At 44.2% G+C, this 19,516-nt stretch overlaps 1 protein-coding gene across 10 annotated transcripts in view; it reads left to right on the top strand.

Moving 5' to 3' along the window:
* Positions 1-19,516, top strand: part of SYBU (syntabulin) — a 70,938-nt gene that overhangs the window by 40,776 nt on the left and 10,646 nt on the right. For all 10 annotated transcript variants that reach the window (XM_044382631.3, XM_048212450.2, XM_044382630.3 and 7 more), the window contains one exon: positions 18,605-18,707. In XM_044382631.3, the coding sequence (XP_044238566.2) occupies positions 18,605-18,707 (103 nt within the window). The remainder of the gene's footprint in view (positions 1-18,604; positions 18,708-19,516) is intronic.

Below are 19,516 nucleotides of genomic sequence, written 5' to 3'. Positions count from 1 at the left end.
TGTCACATTGAGTTGAGATCCTGGGGAAGGTTCCATTAAACAAGTCCATGGAAATTCAGAGCATAATTTGTGTGCAGAGCATAATCTAATTGTGAGTGCACTTCATTTTTTTTAAGAGCTTAAAAAACCACACAAGAATCAGTACAGAACTTTCTCAGGGTGACATTCGAAAGCATTTTGTTCAGAAGCTTGAGAGTTCAGATCGTTTTTAAATGATAAACAATGGTGTAAGGTGCAATGCTGGAGCTTGCGGCTGCAAGCTGAGCTGGTTTGCAGAATGCCTTGTCTCTCTCCCCAACCTGCACCCAGCTCTGAAAGGTCACAGTGGGAGCACTGCCTCCAGGGTGAAGTCCCCTCCCTAGGCGGGGGGTGGGGTGGGGGGGTGGGTCTCTGCTCAGCGGGGAGCCTTGGACAGCCCTCTCTGGGCGGAGTCCGGGAGCTCCCCACCTACCCTGCACCTGCTGCCCTCCAAGTCAGTCCCCTGATCCAGAATTCTCTCTGTTGTGCTGCCAGGCTTTCTCCTGGAAACATTTCCATGTGACTTTATTATCCCCTCTCCTCGATTCTCACTGTAGTTCCTTGAACACATGTCTGAATTAAAACAAACCCCTCCAGGCCCTCCATTTTTCCATTTGCTTTTGTTTCAACACTGTGCAGATGCCAGAAATGGCCAGAATTTACCTAGCTTATTTGTTCTATTTTATTGATATTCGTGCTTGCAAATAAGAGATATTTGCCTTAAAGATTGATTGCACAGTGCTAGATTAAAATCTAGCTTGATCTTGGAGCATCTCAATCCATTCTGATTAGATTATTTTTCACATAGTCCTCAGGCAATATGAGAGACATTTTTTCCTTTCATTTGACTGAGATAATTCCTGTTTGGTTTGTTTTTCCACTCTGTGCAGAAAACATACATATCCTCATTCAGTTGTTCTTTCGCTTAAGTGGCACTGCAGTCAAGCACGGAACACAGCGTGAAGGTATTTGTTAGTATTTCACTTACTTTCTGCTTTTCCTGTTTTAAATTTTCTTATATTCACCTGGAGTTTTAAATGATTTTGACCCAATGCAGCTAATTTTCCGGACCTAAGAACTAGGTTCGGAACTAGACAGGGTCCCTGCTGTCTAGGCTCTCTCCCTGTGACCGTATGACCCACCTCTTAACTGTAGTAGTCACCTGCCCTGCCTTCCAGCCTCCAGTCTGCCCTCCAGACACCGCTGCCACAATAGCCCCATAAAACGTCACTTTGTTCCTGTCACCACCCCGTTGCAAACTCCTCATGGCTCCCTCTTGCCTCCAGAGTAAGTGCCCTTAGCATGGCGTTCACATTCTTCCGCTCTCCAGGTACAGTTCACCTTTGTGGCTGCTTTATCTCATCCAATCACTGTACTCCAGCCAAACAAGGGATTCAGTATATTCTGAATGTTCCTTGTGTTTTCCTTCCTCCGTGTTTCAGTTCACACTGTCCCTTTCACCTGACGTCTGCTCCTTCTGCACCCCTGACCCTTCTTCATATCCCGCGCAGTGTTCAGGGAATCTTAAGTGGCATCTCGTCCATGACATATCCTCTCCCTGCTTCCCCTCGCAGCCGGGCTGGGAGTGTTTCTTCTTCCTCAGTGTTCCCTCAGGACCCCTCTGTCTGTTTTGCACTCATCGTGTCCCCTCATATCCTAGTTGCCCGTGTAGCTCGTCTCCTCCTGAAAGGATCTTTGAGCAGTGGACTTCTCCTTCTCCAGGCCCTCCTCCCCAGTCCCACCCCCAGGGCCTTAGCACGGGCAAGGTGTATTGCATATTCAAAACGGACTAAATTGAATGTTATCGTCTTGGTTTCCAGTTCTTAGATCTTTGGGAATTCTGATCACGAGGTACCAAGCAGAGCGGGTGAAAAAGAAAACACTCTGGAGTCAGACAAGCCAGCTCTGGTGTTCACTGGCTCGTGGCTTGGGACAAATCTCATCACACTCAGGACACAAGTGTGGACTTGTGGACACCCTGTGTGTTTTTGAGAGGAGGAATTAAACGAAATAGCAGGCGTAGAGTTTTTAACACATTCTGCTTTGGGCATGTATCAGCTTGTAACATTAGTATCCGAATCTGTCCTTTGTTGTATTAGTTATCTCCTCAAGGCCTGTGGAATCCGCAGTCTGTCGTCAGCGCCATACCTTTCATGTTTTCATTTATATCATTAATAAAGTATGTTAAATAGGTTAAGGACAGGGACGGAGTCAGGTGACACATTACTGGAGATTTCCCTCGAGCTTGACAGGCGATCCATTAGGCAACATCCTCTGGGTACTGGACTGTGCCATCATCCAGTGCGCATGTCAGCCTTGTTTGTAAGACAATCCTAAGTGTTTGACGACATGCCTACCGAATTCCACGTCTGTGATTTATGTGGCAGTCTGCAATCCAAGCTCTGTCAGAAAAGGAAGGGAGAACTGTTTTTTCATACCTGGTTCTTCGTGAACTCTTGCTGGCTCCTCCTTGCCTCTACAATTTACTGCAGATCTACACCCAACTTGGAAGTTTGTGATTTTCAGAATTTATCTTTTTCTCTGCTTTGAATCACGTGTGTACTTTTTGTCCATCTCCAGCCTGCTACTTCTCTTCCTTTGAGCTCTCTCAAAAACTAGTAGGGTTATTTCCGCAGTCAAATCTATAAGTTCATTCAGTACCTTTTTTCTCCTCATTCAGTAAATACTCTTCTGAGCCTACTCTGTGTCAGGCACTGTGCTTCGCCTTGGGGAGACAGGGATGAATAAGACAGAGGGCTTCCCAGGCTGCATGGTTTTTGCATACCAAGTTTTGGGCCGAAACCTTGAGTTTTAAGAGCTTTGGGCATGTAGGATGGAGATAGGAGTGGAGGGAATATTTTTCCTACCTATAAATAATGCTAGTACCTCAATCCAGCTAAAAGGAGGGAAAGAGGAAGGTAACTCAGAGAGCCTTTCCAGGAGCCGTTGCTGAATGATGAGTGGAGGACCTTTAACAGTGTGAATTCTGTCAAGGCCACAGCACCTACTGTGTGCTAAAGGCTGCATTAGCCACTGGGATGCAGGGATGAACAAGCAGTCAAGGAGCTGACGACGTGCTGGGAAATGGCAAGCAGGCGTTGCATGGCAATGTGATGAATGCTGCTTAAATTCAGGGGCGGGCGAGAGCATAAAGGAGGGGCTCCGAATTCCCTTCCTGTAGGAAGTAAAGGTCGAGGCTGGAGACCTGGAAAACAGGTAGTAGCTAGCCAGGCCCAGAGGACAGGAGAATAATCCAGGCGGAGGGAGTCTGCACTGTGCCATGCTGCCTTCAGGAAACGGTGGTGGTTGCACCGGGCGGGCGGGGATGCAGCGGCCGCTGAAGAGATTCTGAAGGGCTTGTAAATCGTGCCAGGGAGTTTGGACTTGATCTTAAGGACGTGGGTGCCATTAGAGGGTTTCAACAGGGGGGTCACCTCATGAGATTTATTCTCTGGAGCAGTGTGGAAGATGGAGTGCTCAGGGCCACACCAGCAGCTGGGACACAGTGTGTGGCTGTTCCAGTTAATTCCAGGGTAGAAATGCTGATGGCCTGGTCTGGAACATTCCGGATGGGAAGATGCAGACAGCAGGTGGAGTTACTAAACACTAAACAGCTCTGAGCAGGTGGCTTGCAGTTTATAGTTAAATATTAAAAATGAGCCATTTATGATAGTGTTTCTCATACCTTAGTGTGTGTAAATGATCACCTGGGGACAGTTGATAAAAATGTGGATTATGGGAATGATGTGAAGAAATTTCAGTCCGCAAGTCTGGAGTATGAGTCGTTGTGTATTTCCAGCAAACAGCCCAGGTGCCGCCGATGCAGGTGTCCTCAGACCACGCCATGAAAAGCCCCTTTCTATTAGCTGTTTTCAAATGGCAATACTTCTTTTAAGTGCATTCACCGTATGTTCACTTTTCATTTAAGAATGAAAATTCGATCCTGTTATCTCTGTTGAAAATACGTGAATGGCTCAGCCCCAAGGGTTAATGTGTTAAAAGAAAAAATAAAAAGAGCAGTCTCCTTGCTCATGTGGTCTGTGTTCACTAATTGTTTGCTCTCTGTGAGGGACGCAGAGCAGAGCAGAATGGTGATAATCTTGTTAAAACCTCAGCTGCAGATTGCCTGTAAATGAATTTTCAAAGGTTTCAGCATGCCCTTTGCAAGAGCAAGCAAGCAAGCATTTATGGAGAAAATCGTATTTCCCTGCTCTTGAAGTTCCTTGCAGGTGTGCATTCTTAGTGTTTAAGGCCTATTTTGATGCATTTATTATTGTGATATTTCTCAAGCCAATATGCCTGGTTGCAGATCCCAGCTGCACCATTTATGAGCTGTGTGGCCACAAGCAAGTTACCTGTGCTTTCCTTCTCTCATCTGTAAAATGAGAATAAAACTGTACCTGTCTCATGGGCTTGAGGTGAGGATTAACATGTAAACCACTTTGCATAGCATGTGAACTTGGTAAGCCATTTCTGACCATTACTGACAGAAGCCCAGTAGTCTGTAAAAACCTTATGTCACCTGTATTAGAGGTTAGTCATGTAATAAACACCTTGCCTTCTTATTTAAGTCACAGTCCTTTAAAAAAACACACACCACATTTATAGCGCTCATATACAAGAATTCTTGGAGAAGCATAAGTGTTTAGCAATACATACCAAACACATGGATAAGAGCAGTCGTAACAACGATGAGTATTTCTTGCGCACTTACAGTTATCCTCAGTTGGTCCTTTAATTCTCGCAGTGATCCCATCAGCTAGGCATGCTTGATGCCTTCTTGGAGTGAGGAACCCAGGTGCAGAGAGATTAAGAGATCGCCTGTGGTTGTATTGTCATTAGAGAAAAATATCAGATATTTGAACTCAGAAGCTCGCAATGCTAGACCCTGCTCTTACCTCCCGCTCTTAGATATTGTCACTTATGTGAAGCGTGGTTAGCAACACTCGGATTTATGCCAAGCAAATTAAGAAATCGACTCATCTTGAACATGAAATGTGTGAAAATGATTCCCAGAATGTATACTGTGGTGTACTGCTCTGTTTTAAGTCAAGTCGAGCCCGATGCTCGGTTTCTCTGAGGTGGCCATGCAGGGACTGTGCTGTATACTCCACGAGGGGTCTCGGTCGGGGTGTCTTAGAGCAGGGCCTCTCAAACCTGAGTGTACAGATACCTCGAGGGCTTGTGAAAAACCCAGATTACTGGGCTCCGCCCCTGCCTCGAAGAGGCTAACTCAGTAGGTCTGGGATGTGGTCTGCGAATCTGCCTTCCTAACAAGGTCCCAGGGGATGCCGATGCTGGTGATTTGGGACCACACTTTGCGAACCCATCTTGGAGGACTGAGAAGATGATTGGTGAATTTGGGAGCAGAGGGTGGTTTAAAATCTACCCTATAATCGCCTGACCTGCTTCACAGACCTAGTTACTCACTTCACAGAGACACTTGGAAGTGACAAATCGTCAGCTCTAACTTGGAGATACTTAGATGAAAATCCAAAGATAGAAATGTTTACTTTAGCTTTTAACATTTCTGAAGTAGGGCAGTTGCTTTCTGATTTAGAAACTTTTTTATACAGTCTCTTTCCCTTCTCCAGAACAGTGGGGCCTTTAAAAAACCCAGCTATTTCCCTTACCTATGACTCAAACCCAGCATTGGGCTTTAGAACTAGGTACTTTACCAAGTTCTGGGCTGCGTTAAGGAAGCCACTTGTGTCCTCTTCTCCCCACCCTGGAGCAAGGATTTTCTCCCTCAGTGAGGTTGTATTCATAATCCAGTAACTCTGGGCCAGCTTCTCATGTTCATGGGCTGGTCTCATTGCTGAGGCTAAGGGGCAAAGTCATGTAGTAACGTAAGCAAAACCCAAAATAACATCATGTAATTCCTGATCTTTTAGGGCTACTCAGGGTCAGAATGACCCAAGAATGAAGGATCATGTTGGATCCTAAATTGGGATAAGATAAAGCAGAGATTCTAGGTTTACTTTTAGCTTTTGATTCTCCATGACAATGAGAGGGAAGGGTATGGAAAGACAAATGGTCCATAGAGCATTTCTTTTCGTCTATGGAAGATATTACATAAAAGTGGATTTACTCCTTTAGTTTTTTTCCTTAGGGAGACCTGTGCCTCTGGAAATACAAATAGTTGTTTGTTGGAATGGAAACTCTGGCTAGATGAGTAACTGGAATAAACCCAATTCATTTTCTCATCATCAGGAGAATGGTCTAAGTCGTACAATGGAATATTATATAGCAGTCAAATGAACGCACTGCAGGTATATGGAGATTCTTAGCAATATGATTTTGAATGTAAGTCATCGCAAAAGATTGTAGATATCATGGTGACTTGTTTATTAAAAAGTGAAAGACAAAACAGAAACCAAAATAGAATCTACTTTTTAGGAATACTTATAGATGTGATCATTCTTTATAAAAACGAAAACAAAGAAATGGTAAATGGGATAGAACGAGGAGGTAGATATGAGTTAATGTTGACATTTTAGTTTGTGTGATGGGTGGTGGTTTCTTCATTTACTATAATATTAAATGTAAGGAAATAAAAACATAAGTACAAAAAATAATAAATAAATGTGAATACTGGTTTATACAAACCACTCAGTAAGGAACTGAAATAAAGGTACTCTTGCAAGGACTGATGATAAGAGTGTGTCAAGAACCAAGGAATTTGACTAATCCAATTCTGTGCACCTGCAACTCATAGATTTTCTGCAGAGAAAATAATGAAGTCACTGTCTGGTCCCATGCTTGGTTCCCACACAGCACTGTGACCTGACGTCTTTGCCGGTTTCTCCCATCTCTCATTTCCATTGGTCTGGTTGGTTCTTTATACACAAAGATCACTGAGGAAGGGTATCAGAGGCCACTGAAGATCGCCAGCAGAGTCACTTCAGACAAAACCATGGCTGTGGTATCACTGGGGTAGGAGAAGCGTGGGGTTCCTCTTCTCTGATCTCCACCTCTCTGAGGAAAGAAACATGTTGACATGGTTTCTCAAAGAAGCAAAGGTAGGAATTCTAGAAAATAGACTGTGTCCAGTATGAGAAACTTGTTGCCAGACACAAACTTTGGGGCCCGTGGCTTAGAAGGATGTTCAGCTAGGGGCGCCTGGGTGGCACAGTCGGCAAGCATTCCGCTCTTGGTTTTGGCTCAGGTCATGATCTGAGGGTCCTGAGAGCAAGTCCCGAGTCAGGCTCCACACTCAGCGGGGAATCTGCTTGAGACTCTCTCTCCCTCTTCCTCTTTCCCTCCCCACCACGCTCACATTCTTTCTCTCAAAGAAATCTTAAAAAAAAACCAAAAACGAAAAAAACAAAAAAATACAAGGAAGCTCGACTAATTGGCCCCTGAACTGCCTTCATCACCCCATTCCAGGCTGTTGCTTCTCCCTCCAGGGCTACTCCCTTCACACTGGATGACTGTCTCCACCGCTCCTCGTGCTATGGGCTTGAACACTCATGGGTAATTTTGAAAGCTAGCTAGCTCCATGAGCTGCTTCCATGGAATCTTAATGCTTCCAGCAGGAAATAGTATTTCCCTTTGTTGACCTCTTTTAGAACCCAAGTTGTGTCCCTCCTAGGGCATTTGTCCCCTTCTCACAGCAGGATCAGTGTCTCAACTGGACATGTGCTAGGTGTGCAAAGAGCTGCAGGGCATTCAAATAGGAACGGACGAAATCTTGCCCTTGTGGAGATTGTCTCCCACCGTGCATGTGACCCACAGCCTCTACGAGAAGGTTCGGTAGTTAGCTCTCTGTGATGTAGTGTGCTTCAGGCTTTCATGTGAAACTGGAGAGTTCAGTGAACACAGCCCAGAGCTGAGGATTTACTCTTTGATTTATAATCTCAAGGGAGGAGGAAGAACCCTTACCACCCTCTTTCAGAGCCATCTTCTGTCTATGTTCATGCTGGTTTTGTTACTCACACCCCAGATGACAGCCTCCCCTCACTCCTCGTTCTGGCTCCAAGTCCTTTTCCCTGATTTTGGCTGCACATGTGTTGGAACCCAGATGTGGTTTAGAGAGGGTGATCATAAGAAGAAAAATAAAAATAAAGGCAGTATTCTAAAGTGTTTACTGAGTGCCAGGCACTACTTTTTCATATATTAACTTATATAATCTTTTCAACAACTCTATGAGATAGATACTATTATCTTTTCCCTTTTATAGAAGAAAGCGAGGCACAGAGAGGTTATGTGCTTTGCCAAGGTCACAGAGCTGGTAATTGAGGCTACGAAACCATATCACCTCATGAAAAGCAAAGAGAACTTCACAGAGATTGAAAATTCAAGAGAGAAATGGAGAGGGGATACATCATTCATGAACCAAGGGGAAAGGACATCAAGATATTAGAAGTGGAGCATGGCTGAGTGCTGACAAGGGCCAGTGATGTAACTTCCTGGTTCCAGTGCAGGAAAGGGGGAGGTCAGTGCTACTGCAAAAGTCAAGGGAGAGGGTTGAGTGCGAGAGGCTGCTTCAGTGTAGATGTGGATTGTGGCACCCCCCCCTTCAGCACCACAGTCCCGGATGGGAGGGGCCTGTGGGTGGAGAATACAGACCCTGTGGTGTGCCCTGGAGGCTGACACACAGGGTGGGGAGGACGAGGGGAGTCACCCAAGGCTGTTCGGTCTTAGAGTCAATTAGGAAAATGGTGCTTCCGACAGAAGTGAGGTTAAAAAAACAAAACAAGGGGCACCTGGGTGGCTCAGTTGGTAAGCGTCTGACTCTTGATTTCGTCTCAGGTCATGATCTCAGGGTCCTGGGATCAAGCACAGAGTCTGCTTGAGAGTCTCTCCCTCTGCCCCTTCGCACCATTCAAGCTCTCTCTCCCTGTCTTTCTCAAATAAATGAATAAAATCTTAAAAAAAAAAAAAACCCAACGAAATGAAAACCCGTGTTGTTTTAGCGTGCTGTTGCAGGTCTCTGCAGCAAGTAGTTGATAAAGGTCATCTCTTCCTAGCACGGGGGGGGGGGGGGGTTTGTTGCATTCATGGTCTGGAACTGCCACTTCACTGGGAGTGGAAGATGAGGTGACTTCAAAAAAGACTCATCCTTTCTCTTATACTCTGGTCTTAAAGTCACAGACCTCAGTCCTAGCCCTGCTCTGACTTTTCAGTGTTGGTGGCTTGTCAGTTCCCGTTTCTCTCTCCCACTCCTTCATCACCTTCATCCTCCCCTGTTAACTCCCCTCACAATGACACCCCTGCTCTGATCCCACTCCGCCACCTCGAGGACTGCTTTTCCCTGATTTAAGTTTTCCTGCCAGACACAGAGGGCAGGCACTTCATTTTGGTAAACACTGGATAAACACTTCTCCTTAAATAGAAGCGGCAGGCTCTCCTGCTAGCTTTTTTAAAGGGGCAGAAAGTCAGTTCAGTTCAGTGAACTTGACAAGAAATTAAAGATAAGGAACATGTAAGAGTCTGGAAAATTCTTCAGGGAGGATTTGCATTTGTTATTACCAGGCTCCCAAAATAATCAATTAGGATGAAGTTCACGGCCACAATGGATGTAACCCTCCCCAGACCTGTTGAGTGGAAGGCAATGGGAGACGGTTGCCCCTGAGCCCACCTGCCAGAGGGTTGGTGCCCGATGCTGATTCAACATGGGGGGGATGGTGCATGCCTGTGTGGTTTGTTTGGTGCCATTTAGCATGTCAGCCATGGATACGTCGACCACACTGAGGCAGCAAGTTAGGGCTGATGAGATAACCCAGACGGGGAGTATGCTAGATTGTGAGGTGATTCCCTCTGCTGAATGGTATTGACGCCCCCAGCTCCAAACTGGTCAGTCCCTCCTCTTTATTTTTTTAAATATTTTTTTAAGATTTTATTTATTTGAGAGAGAGGGCACAAGCTGGGGAGAGAGGGAGAGGGAGAGGGAGAAGCAGACTCCCCACTGAGCAGGGAGCTCAATGTGGGGCTTGATCCCAGGACCTGATGATCATGACCTGAGCCGAAAGCAGACCCTTAACTGACAGCCACCCAGGTGCTCCAGTCCCTCTTCTTTACAACGGGATTATGAGCACTTCAAACCATGGACCACCTGCTAAGTATCCCACTAGCTTTACAAACCAACATGTGTGCATGAGTTTGGCTGGACCTGGGCCAGTTTTTCAAACAACTTGTGTCTCCTCTCTGTAACTGTCTCCCCTTCCAACCCTTTGAAGATGAATTTAGTCCAGGAAGGGACTTCTGGAGAGCTGTGAGGGGGCAAGCCAGTCTGGAAGTTAGACTCTTCTCTTCTGGGCGCTTGGTCCTTGACAAAGTTGACAGCTGGTCCACCTCAACTTCTGCTCACTCACCTTCAACTTCCCTTTGAAGTAAGTCCTTGCAATCTGACTGGACCTGGAGAAAGATTCCATGTGCTCTTTATCTTTGGAGCTCTCCTCCTCAGTGCGGTCTGTGACCGCTGGCTGCACAGTCATCTGTGATATTAGTGCAAATACAGATTCCTGGATTCCTCCTACACCTTCTGAACTGGAATTTTTGTGTTACCCAGAAATCTGCACTAGTACATAACTTTCCTGATGATCTTTAGGCACAATAAGGTTTAGGAATCATTGCATTATTAATAGTAATTATAAAATGAGTATTTATGAGCCTGCCAAGCCCTCCCCATGCATTTCACTTTTCATTTATTTCAGCTTCACAACAACCCTCCAAGATAGGAACTGCTAGCCGCCTAGAGTGGGGCCTGACACATAACACATGGCAGATGCTCAATAAATTTTTGTTAAACAAATTAATTATTTAAAAATATATATACACACACACACATATATACATGTACATACATACATACATACATACATACATACATAAGAAAACTAAGGCTTAGTGAGGTTAAAATCACTTGGACAAGAACACATAGCTGCGGAGAGATGGAGCCAAAGTTTATAGCGCCTTCTTTAGGCGGAGCTCGTTGGTGTGTGACTGCAGGCTGGCGCCTCCTTCTGATGGTGCTGGGTAGTGCGTGGCAGTGATGATAGGAGATCCCAGAGGCACCTGATTGGCCTTGGGTTGAATTGATGGATCTCTTACTAGCGTTCTTTTCTTGGCCATCTCTGGTAAATTAACACGGATACATATTTATTTATTTATTACTAATCAAGAGAGCAGGCCCAGGGAACTTGGGTGGTCACTCACAAAACCAAACAGCCCCTGTTGTCTTTCCTGTACTCTACTCAGGTTGGCCAAAGCATAGTCTTAATTTTCCATGGAGGTGATGCAAAGGGAGACTAGATGTATCCTGGGTTCCTGTCAGAAATGTTCACTTCCGGGGCGCCTGGGTGGCACAGCGGTTAAGCGTCTGCCTTCAGCTCAGGGCGTGATCCCGGCGTTGTGGGATCGAGCCCCACATCAGGCTCTTCCACTATGAGTCTGCTTCTTCCTTTCCCACTCCCCCTGCTTGTGTTCCCTCTCTCGCTGACTGTCTGTCTCTTTCAAATAAATAAATAAAATCTTTAAAAAAAAAAAAAAGAAATGTTCACTTCCCCCTGCTTTCTTGAAGTTTCTTTACACCTGCTTTGTTTATCATTTCTTTCATCAGGTGTATTCCCTGAATTTCTACCAAGATAGGTAGTTGAGCCAGCCCAAGATAAAGGAGTGAACAGATGGAGTTGTCTTTGACCCTCTCAGTGCTCTTGGGCCTCCTCTCCAATGCTCCTTCACTTCCTTTCTCAGACTTTCGAAGCTAGGCTCAGGGGCCTGGCCTTTGGTAAGAAGAGGTCAGTAAACCTATGTGCATTTTCGCTGGGGCTTCCTGAAGGTGGGGTTCTATCCCAGGAGCACCTCTAGACATTTTTGGAGGAGGCCAGAGAGACCATGTTTGGGGACCACAGATTTTTTAGACATACTCTGTTGTACATGCACACATACACCACAGAGTAAACACCAGAAACATACTCTCCACTGACGAATGACTGGAGGAAAACCACCTTTTGTAAAGAGTGTTTGTAAAAATGTTTGACTTAAGTAGGATAAGGCATTTTGTATTATGGGGCTTTTTAAGTGAAAGAGGTTTAAAAGCTCTTTCTGGCCTTCAAGCCACTGTACCAGTACTTCTAAGTAGAAATTACAACAGCTAACATAGATTGAGTGCTTGTGTCCTAACTTATTTGCACGTTTCACCTAATTCCTGCAATCCTTTAACGATACTTACCATTAATATCTTCATCTCCATTTCACAGATAAGGAAACTAAGGCAGAGTGAGGGTAAATAATTTGCCTAAGGCTTTACAGAGTTAGTAGAAGAGGTATGATCAAACCCAAGGGGCTGGACTCCAAAGCCCTCTAAGTACTACATTAAATGGTGTGATTGCTTTTACTATAAAATGCTTTTTCTTTAAAAAAAATTTAGATCTTTTTCAAAGGAAAAATCAATTGTCCATAATTTTAGTGTATCTTATTATTTTTTTATAAGAAGAGTAAAATGTGCATGGTTAGAAAAACCAAATGGCTCAGAAAGATATAAAATGAAGATGAGGGTCTCTTTAGATCCCCACTGCCCCACTCCCAAGGGAAACCACTATTAACAGATCTTTTTTTTTTTATCCCTCAAGAAAAATGTTCTATGCATGTAGCCAGTTATATATTATTTGAAGATTTATTTATGAAGAAGCAGACGTGCCACACCCACCGTTCTGCATCTTGTTTTTCTTATCTAGCAACAGGGCTTCGAGATGTGTTCACTCCAGCACGCACAGGTTCATGTCACTCCTTTTCGCGAAGGCAGAGTATGCTCCTAGGCGGCTGTACCACCCGAGTTCACCAGTCCTTGTTGGCAGGCATTTAGGTTGTTTGTTTGAAGCTTACGTGAAGGAGAAATTTTGGGGGCAAGTCACACCAACTCACACTCTTGCTGACTCTTATCAGAGTGTTTTTCTCAAACCTTCAACAGAACTAGTATTCTCAAACTTAAATTTTTAAATTTTTTGCCAATCTGGTAACTGAAAAAAATCTCCTTGTTTATCTTTACATTGTTAATGTTATATATGAGATTGAATGGCTGTTCATATGTTCATTGGTCACTTATTTTTCTTTATCTGCCACCTGCCTGTTCATGTCCTTTGCCCATTTTTCTGTTAGTTTTTTTTTTTTTCTAAAGCGTATGAGTTTTTGATAAATTAGGGAGATTGGCCCTTTGTGTGTCATATGTTGTAAATATTTTCTTTCAGTTTATGATTTGACTTTGACTGTTATTTTCCCATAAGCTGTTTTGCTGTTATGTAGTCAGATTTTTCAATACAAAACTATTCTCCAAATACTTTAAATTTGAACTTCCTTTTGTTTCTAATTGTGTGTGTGTGTGTGTGTGTGTGTGCTTTTAAGCTTATGGTGGCTCCATCCATTGAACATCAATCATAATGGAGATAAATCCTTTCTGAAATTAAGAAACAAATGAAAATGGTATTTACAATTTTTCAGAAAGACCTCTATTCTGAAATGCAAGAAAACCTGTGTGTATATCTTCAGTCAGTTTATTGATCTTTTGATCAAATATTCCTTTTCTAAGATAAATACCTCTAGGAGTTTTAGAGAATAGTTTGCAGAAACTAAAACAAAAATCCTGTTTAGTTTGTGAAGCATTTCTTGGATTCACTGGCTGGGTGCCCCAGAGCTTCACAGTTAAGAGTCTGTTCTACCAAATCTACTTTAGAGAAGCTTTATTTTTATTTATTTAATTTTTTTGTAAATAGTGTCTTCTGTAATTACATGTGTCCACTGCCCCAGCTGCTCCGTAATAGCTCAGTGGAAATGGCTCCTCTCCTCCCTCGAGACCTTTAAATAAAAGATCTGTGTATCTGTGTGTGTGTTGGGGGAGGGGGGAAGGATGAAGGGATGGGGAACTATTTTTTTTGTTTTTGTTTTTTCCTTTTTAATTTGCTGCCTCTATTTGAGGTGGGGATGTCGGTAGCCAACCTGAATTAATTTGATAGCTTTGTGGTGACAAAGGATAAAGAAAGGCTTGGGGTTGCTTCAGTCAGTGGTTTAGAATGGCTTAACGCAGCTTAGTAGACTCCGTTTTCAGAGGCTTGTGATGTTCTGATGTCTGAGGACTCCATAGTCTCCTGAAAGCAAAAATAATAATGTCCTAAGAGACCAGATCGCAGGCAGTGTTTCAAAAAAATAAGTCTAGTTATCAGTTTTTGCACATACTCTTTTTGTTTCCATTTTTCCTTCCTTCTCTAATTCCTGGCCTTACCATCACATGCACAGAATGCTTAATACCCTAGCCTTGTGAAAAAGAGGCATGCGTCTCAAGAGACTCCAGCAGTACGAGCAAACAAAAGCCCCCGGAGCCTCTGGAGGCCTGTGAGCAGAGCTCACTAGTTGGAGAATGCCTTTTGCTGCAGGACGTGTAGTCACCAAGACATTGGCATCATGAGGTAAAGGTCATCAAGTTCATCCACCCCTTTCAGTCCTGGAATCCTACTCCACCAACGCCAGCAGCTGATCAGAGACAATACTGATGAGGATAACTTAGATATGCATTTAAAACTCCCTTCAGCTGCTCAAACACAAGTCTACAATGGCCAAATATTGTGTCCTGTGCTCTTTCAGAGTATCCTCTGTGGCATCAGAGACTGACATCCGGGTATCTACACACAGGCACATGGAGGCAAACACGTTCTTGACCCCAAAAACCACTTTAGGCTAATGCCATCCAAAAATACATATGATGCAAGATATATTAATTTTCCTGAAATTGAGCATATCCTTTGGCTTAAAAATTCTTTCAGACATTTATTCTAAAGAATAGCAGACAAGGGGGCACCTGGGTGGCTCAGTTGGTTAAGCATCTGCCTTCGGCTCAGGTCGTGATCTGCATCGAGCCCTGCACTGTGCTCCCAGCTCAGCAGGGAGTCTTCTTGGCCTTCTTGGACTAGGTACAAGTATTGCCTCCACTTCTTGATAGTTGTGTCCCCTTGTCCGTGTTACTCAACTTCTCTGCCTCGTCTATAACAGGGACTGATAATTGTCCCTACCTCATAGGGTCTGTACTATCATGAGAAATAAATGAGTAATGTGTAAATATGCTTAGGATGGTTTCTGGCACGTAGTATTTGTTACTAATAATAGAAAAATTGGACATAGCCTATATACTCATTGATTTAATAAAACACAACATGGGGCACCTGGGTGGCTCAGTCAGTTAAGCATCCGACTCTTGGTTTCCACCCAGGTCATGATCTCAGGGTGGTGAGATCGAGCCCCACTTCATGCTCCACACTCAACGCAGAGTCTGCTTGAGTTTCTCTCTCCCTCTCCCTCTGCCCCTCCCCCTGCTCACTCACTCTTTCTCAAACAAATAAATCTTAAAAACATATATCTAAAAAAAAAAAACCCCAAATGTATATTTTGAAGATATTCACATATTAAAAGAAAAGCACTTATGTTACATAGTAATGTATTAACTAGGAATGCTGAGTAATTATATACCAAAAGGTTAACTATAGTTATTTTTTGGTGATGGAATTATGGACTACATTTTGTCCCATGGGTTATTGCTATTTTCTACATTTTCTACGAAGGAAATGTGTAATAAAAGTTGTCTTTTTAACCCCTGCAGAAGATGAATAATGGCTAACATTTATTGAGACCTTACAAGGGATCAGGTGCTATATATATATGCATGTGTTTGTACACACACACACACACACACACACACACACACACACATACACGTTCCTTGCTTACAATAACCTTAAGGGGCAGAATCCATGATTATCATCCCCTTGGAACAGATTTAGAAACTGAAGGGCAGAAAGGTGAAGTAACTTGCCTGAAGACTCCCATCTAGTGAGCAGAGGTGGTCAGATTCGAACCCGGGCTGTCTGACTCAGGCCCTGTGTGAGGTTAGGTACTCTCTTTGTATGGTTTGAATAATACAGATGAGCGTTGAGCTACGGCCCCCACAGCAATAACCTAGTTGCATATGCTGTTTAAAGGAAATGGAAAGAGAGTGCCTCTCCTTCCTGGAGTGTTTGTTGCAGGTGATGGATAAACGGGGCGGGGCGGGGAGGGGGCTTTCAAGTCTCCAGTCTTCCTCTACTTAGTAAATGGAAAGAATATTTATATCAGAGGAGGATGTAGTGCTATTGACCTTTCTGTGTATCCCTTAAAAAAGAGTGAATGGACCTTACCTTGCATTAACCGAACTGGAAATATATTTTAAAACATAGCAAAGTGAAATGGCGTAAGTAGCACAGACGTTTTTCTCTATCCTATTACACAGTCCTGAATGCAGCTGCTGGGTACCCTGAATGAGTCCTCTAACCTCTTTCAGAAAGTAAGTTAGAGGAGTATAGGAACAAACTTGGGCCCTTCTCATACATAAGAGTCAACATGTCGAGTTCCAATAGCAATAAAGTGCAGAGCAAACTTGTCCCTTCAGTTCAAAGTAAATCATTACTGCAGATCCAAGGCATCCTGAGGAAACACTGGATTCTCAGCAGTTGTCTGTTTCTGTTCTAGAATTTCTGTTTTTATTCAGGCAGTTAAGTTATAATTGATGGGGTTTTGTGTTTCTTTTAAGGAATGAAAATTGGGTGTTTCAGAGTCATAACCTTACGTTAGAAAATAATATCTCAAACCTGGTGGCTACAACCACAGGATCTATTTTTTGAAAATCATCTGCCTTTATCACTTAATAACCCACCTGATAAATTACTAGCAGACAAGACTGGAAGAATTAGGCTGTCAGGTCTAGCATATTGCTGGATAGCACTACCAATTGTGAATCCTTGAGATTGTAAAATACTACGGTTTAGCCAGTGCATTACTCAGAGGCAACTAATTACATTTGGGGAGCTCATTACAACATTAGACAAAGTCTCTGAAATCCGGAAGGAATAGACACTCTCAGTCCTGATAAATTGCCACCCTAATTCTCCCGGAATTCTGCTGGGAATTAGGATCCACTGCTGTCATCTGTGCTAAGGGGTCATTCTTGGTGTCTTTCCCAGAAGAGGCTGAACTTCCAGAGAGGTCCTGGGAGTCGGGAAAAGGATTCTTCTGTCTCTGCCTCGCCATTGCCTCGCCATTTCCTCCTAGCAAAACTAATACAACCTGTCAGTGAGAGGATCTGTTCAGCAGTGGGCCAGTCTGGCCACATCTTGTACCAATGGGTCATCTTGGCCGTTAGGGAGATGGAAGTATATAGTGTATGCGGGAAGCTCCCAGGTGGCCCCCTCCTTCCCACTGCCTTCCTGAGGACGCAGCATGGTATGGGGAGAAGTGGCATGGAGACTTGGTCCTGACCAGGGTTTATCCCCCACAAGCCCTGGACAAATCAATTTCCATTTCTTCAGTAGTAGAATAACGAGATTAATATCTGCCTTACAGAGTTGTCAAGATGAACAGATACAAAGAGTAGAAAATATATCCTAGAGGGCCTGGTGCCTCATAGGCACTCAATAAATAGTTATTATTGTGATGATAATTATTCTTCACTGCTTGTTAAAAACTCAAAGGACTTAGATTATTCCTATCTTCCTCAACCCAGAAATGTGAGCTGGCTCTGGGTTCTAGACCGGAAGAGTCACCAACTGTTGTAGGAGTTGAGGGATCCGGTCAAATAAAATTGTATACCTAGACTTATTTTCCGAAAGCGTATGGAATTTTACCTATTTTAAAAATCCTCTCTCCCTTCCTCCCACTTGTTCTCTTTTGCCTCTTCCACTCTCCTTCACTCCCCAGGCAATCCATGGAATAGTTCTATTATTACTATTTCAGAACTATGCATTTTTTGGTTAGAAATGATTCATATTAATTATTCTGCCACACAGCATGTTTCTAATTACATAACGATCTGTAGTCTGTACTCAAAATGTAATGTGATTTTTGTAAACTAATGAACAATAATCTCCCTACCCCTCCCCCAACTAAAATTTCACGTATCAGTATAATCTGCAGTTTCCATCACTGTCGCTGTGAACTTTCTTCATTCTGTTTGGAAATGTTCAATCCTGGCTATTCATGAGGGTTGTGTTCTTACTAGAAAAACAGCAGCCGCAGTCAGAGAGAGTCACTCATCAGATAGTGCCGGTCCAAGCAGTTTTCTGGAGCCCAGGCTCTCTTCCCAACTGCTTCTCACTGGCTGATTCTCTCCAGACCCTAACGTGCCAGATTCAAGTATGGCTAGCTAACTGCAAAAGCCCAAAGATACACTCTCCTGGAAAAAGGACTTTGGGACAGACAAGCCTGCTTTGCCTTCTGCCTGAAGTTTGGGCCTTCGCGCTCCTGTTGTCGAGGGAGCTCCGACGACGCACAGGAAGAGGCATGCCATTCTGCCCCCCTCGGGTCACTGTGGATTGTCTGCTGGAAGATCGGTCTTTATGAAACCAGCCTGGCTGTGCATCTAAGCTGGGTTTATGAAATGATGTCCTTCTCGCCCCTTCTCTTGTTTGCTTTGAGGAAAGAGCTGAGAGCCGGGACACTCTGGAATCCTGCCACTTGCTGAGCCAGAGTGTGCAGGGAGCTGGGGGCCTGGTGAGGCAGGGAAGTGACGAGCGTGTTCTCAGGTTTCCTTCCTTCATGCCGCTCTCTCTCCCCCCCTGTTGTTTTGCAGGTAGTGAAGCAGATTTTAGCTCCTCGAGCAGCACGGGCAGCATTTCGGCGCCTGAGGTCCATATGTCTGCTGCGGGAAGCAAGCGGTCCTCTTTTTCACGCAAGTAGGCACTGTTTCCTGCTCTGTAATCATTCAGACGCTACACACAGGTGACTTACCTGTACTTTATGTTTCTGTGGAACCACCTGGATGACTGTCAGTTCACATTGTGTTATTATTCAGTGAACAGTTTTTAGGGTTTATAATGATTTGAAATGGGACCCTTTTGCTGTCTTACCAACTGTGGTCGCAGCGCCTGACCAGTGTGTGTCTGCCCCGGGCTGTCTCTCACCCACTCATCTCCCTTCCCTCCGCTTCCCTCACTCACCTGTGCGCTCACCTGCTATCAAGCTAGTCGTCTCCACTTCCTACCTGCCTTCCCTTCATGAATCTCTCATCTCTTAGCTGTGAAGCCTCTGACTTCACCATTTCTTTCCTCTGGCTGAGGTTGCCTTTTATCCTCGTGAAAGAGACATAGTGACCCCTGACTACTCCCAGCATTCACTTGGGGAAGGGGTGAAAGAGAACAAAGTTCATAGACTTGGCTGGCCACCACCATAAGAGGCATTAAAGCACAACAGCTACGGATGTGGGCTCTGGAGCCAGGCTGCCTGGGTGTGAATGTCAGCTCCAGCATCTACACGCTGTGTGGCCCTGAGCAAGTTGCTTAACTTCTCTGTGCCTCAGTTTCCTCATCTGTAAAATAGGGCTGTAGTCATACCGATTTCGTAGGGTTTATTGTTAGGATTAAATTAGTTAATACACATAAGGTGTGGGTCAGAGCTTAGAACGTAGCAAGCATCAGCAGGTGTTCACCACGGACGCTATTTGGGTTGGGGAAGAGAGGGACTGTGGGAAGTCATGAGCTACCAT

This window comes from Ursus arctos, unplaced genomic scaffold (assembly GCF_023065955.2).
Source record: "Ursus arctos isolate Adak ecotype North America unplaced genomic scaffold, UrsArc2.0 scaffold_6, whole genome shotgun sequence".
NCBI classification, from domain to species: domain Eukaryota; kingdom Metazoa; phylum Chordata; class Mammalia; order Carnivora; family Ursidae; genus Ursus; species Ursus arctos.
Note: the sequence above shows the minus strand (reverse complement) of the source record. Positions and strands in the feature narration are given on the sequence as shown.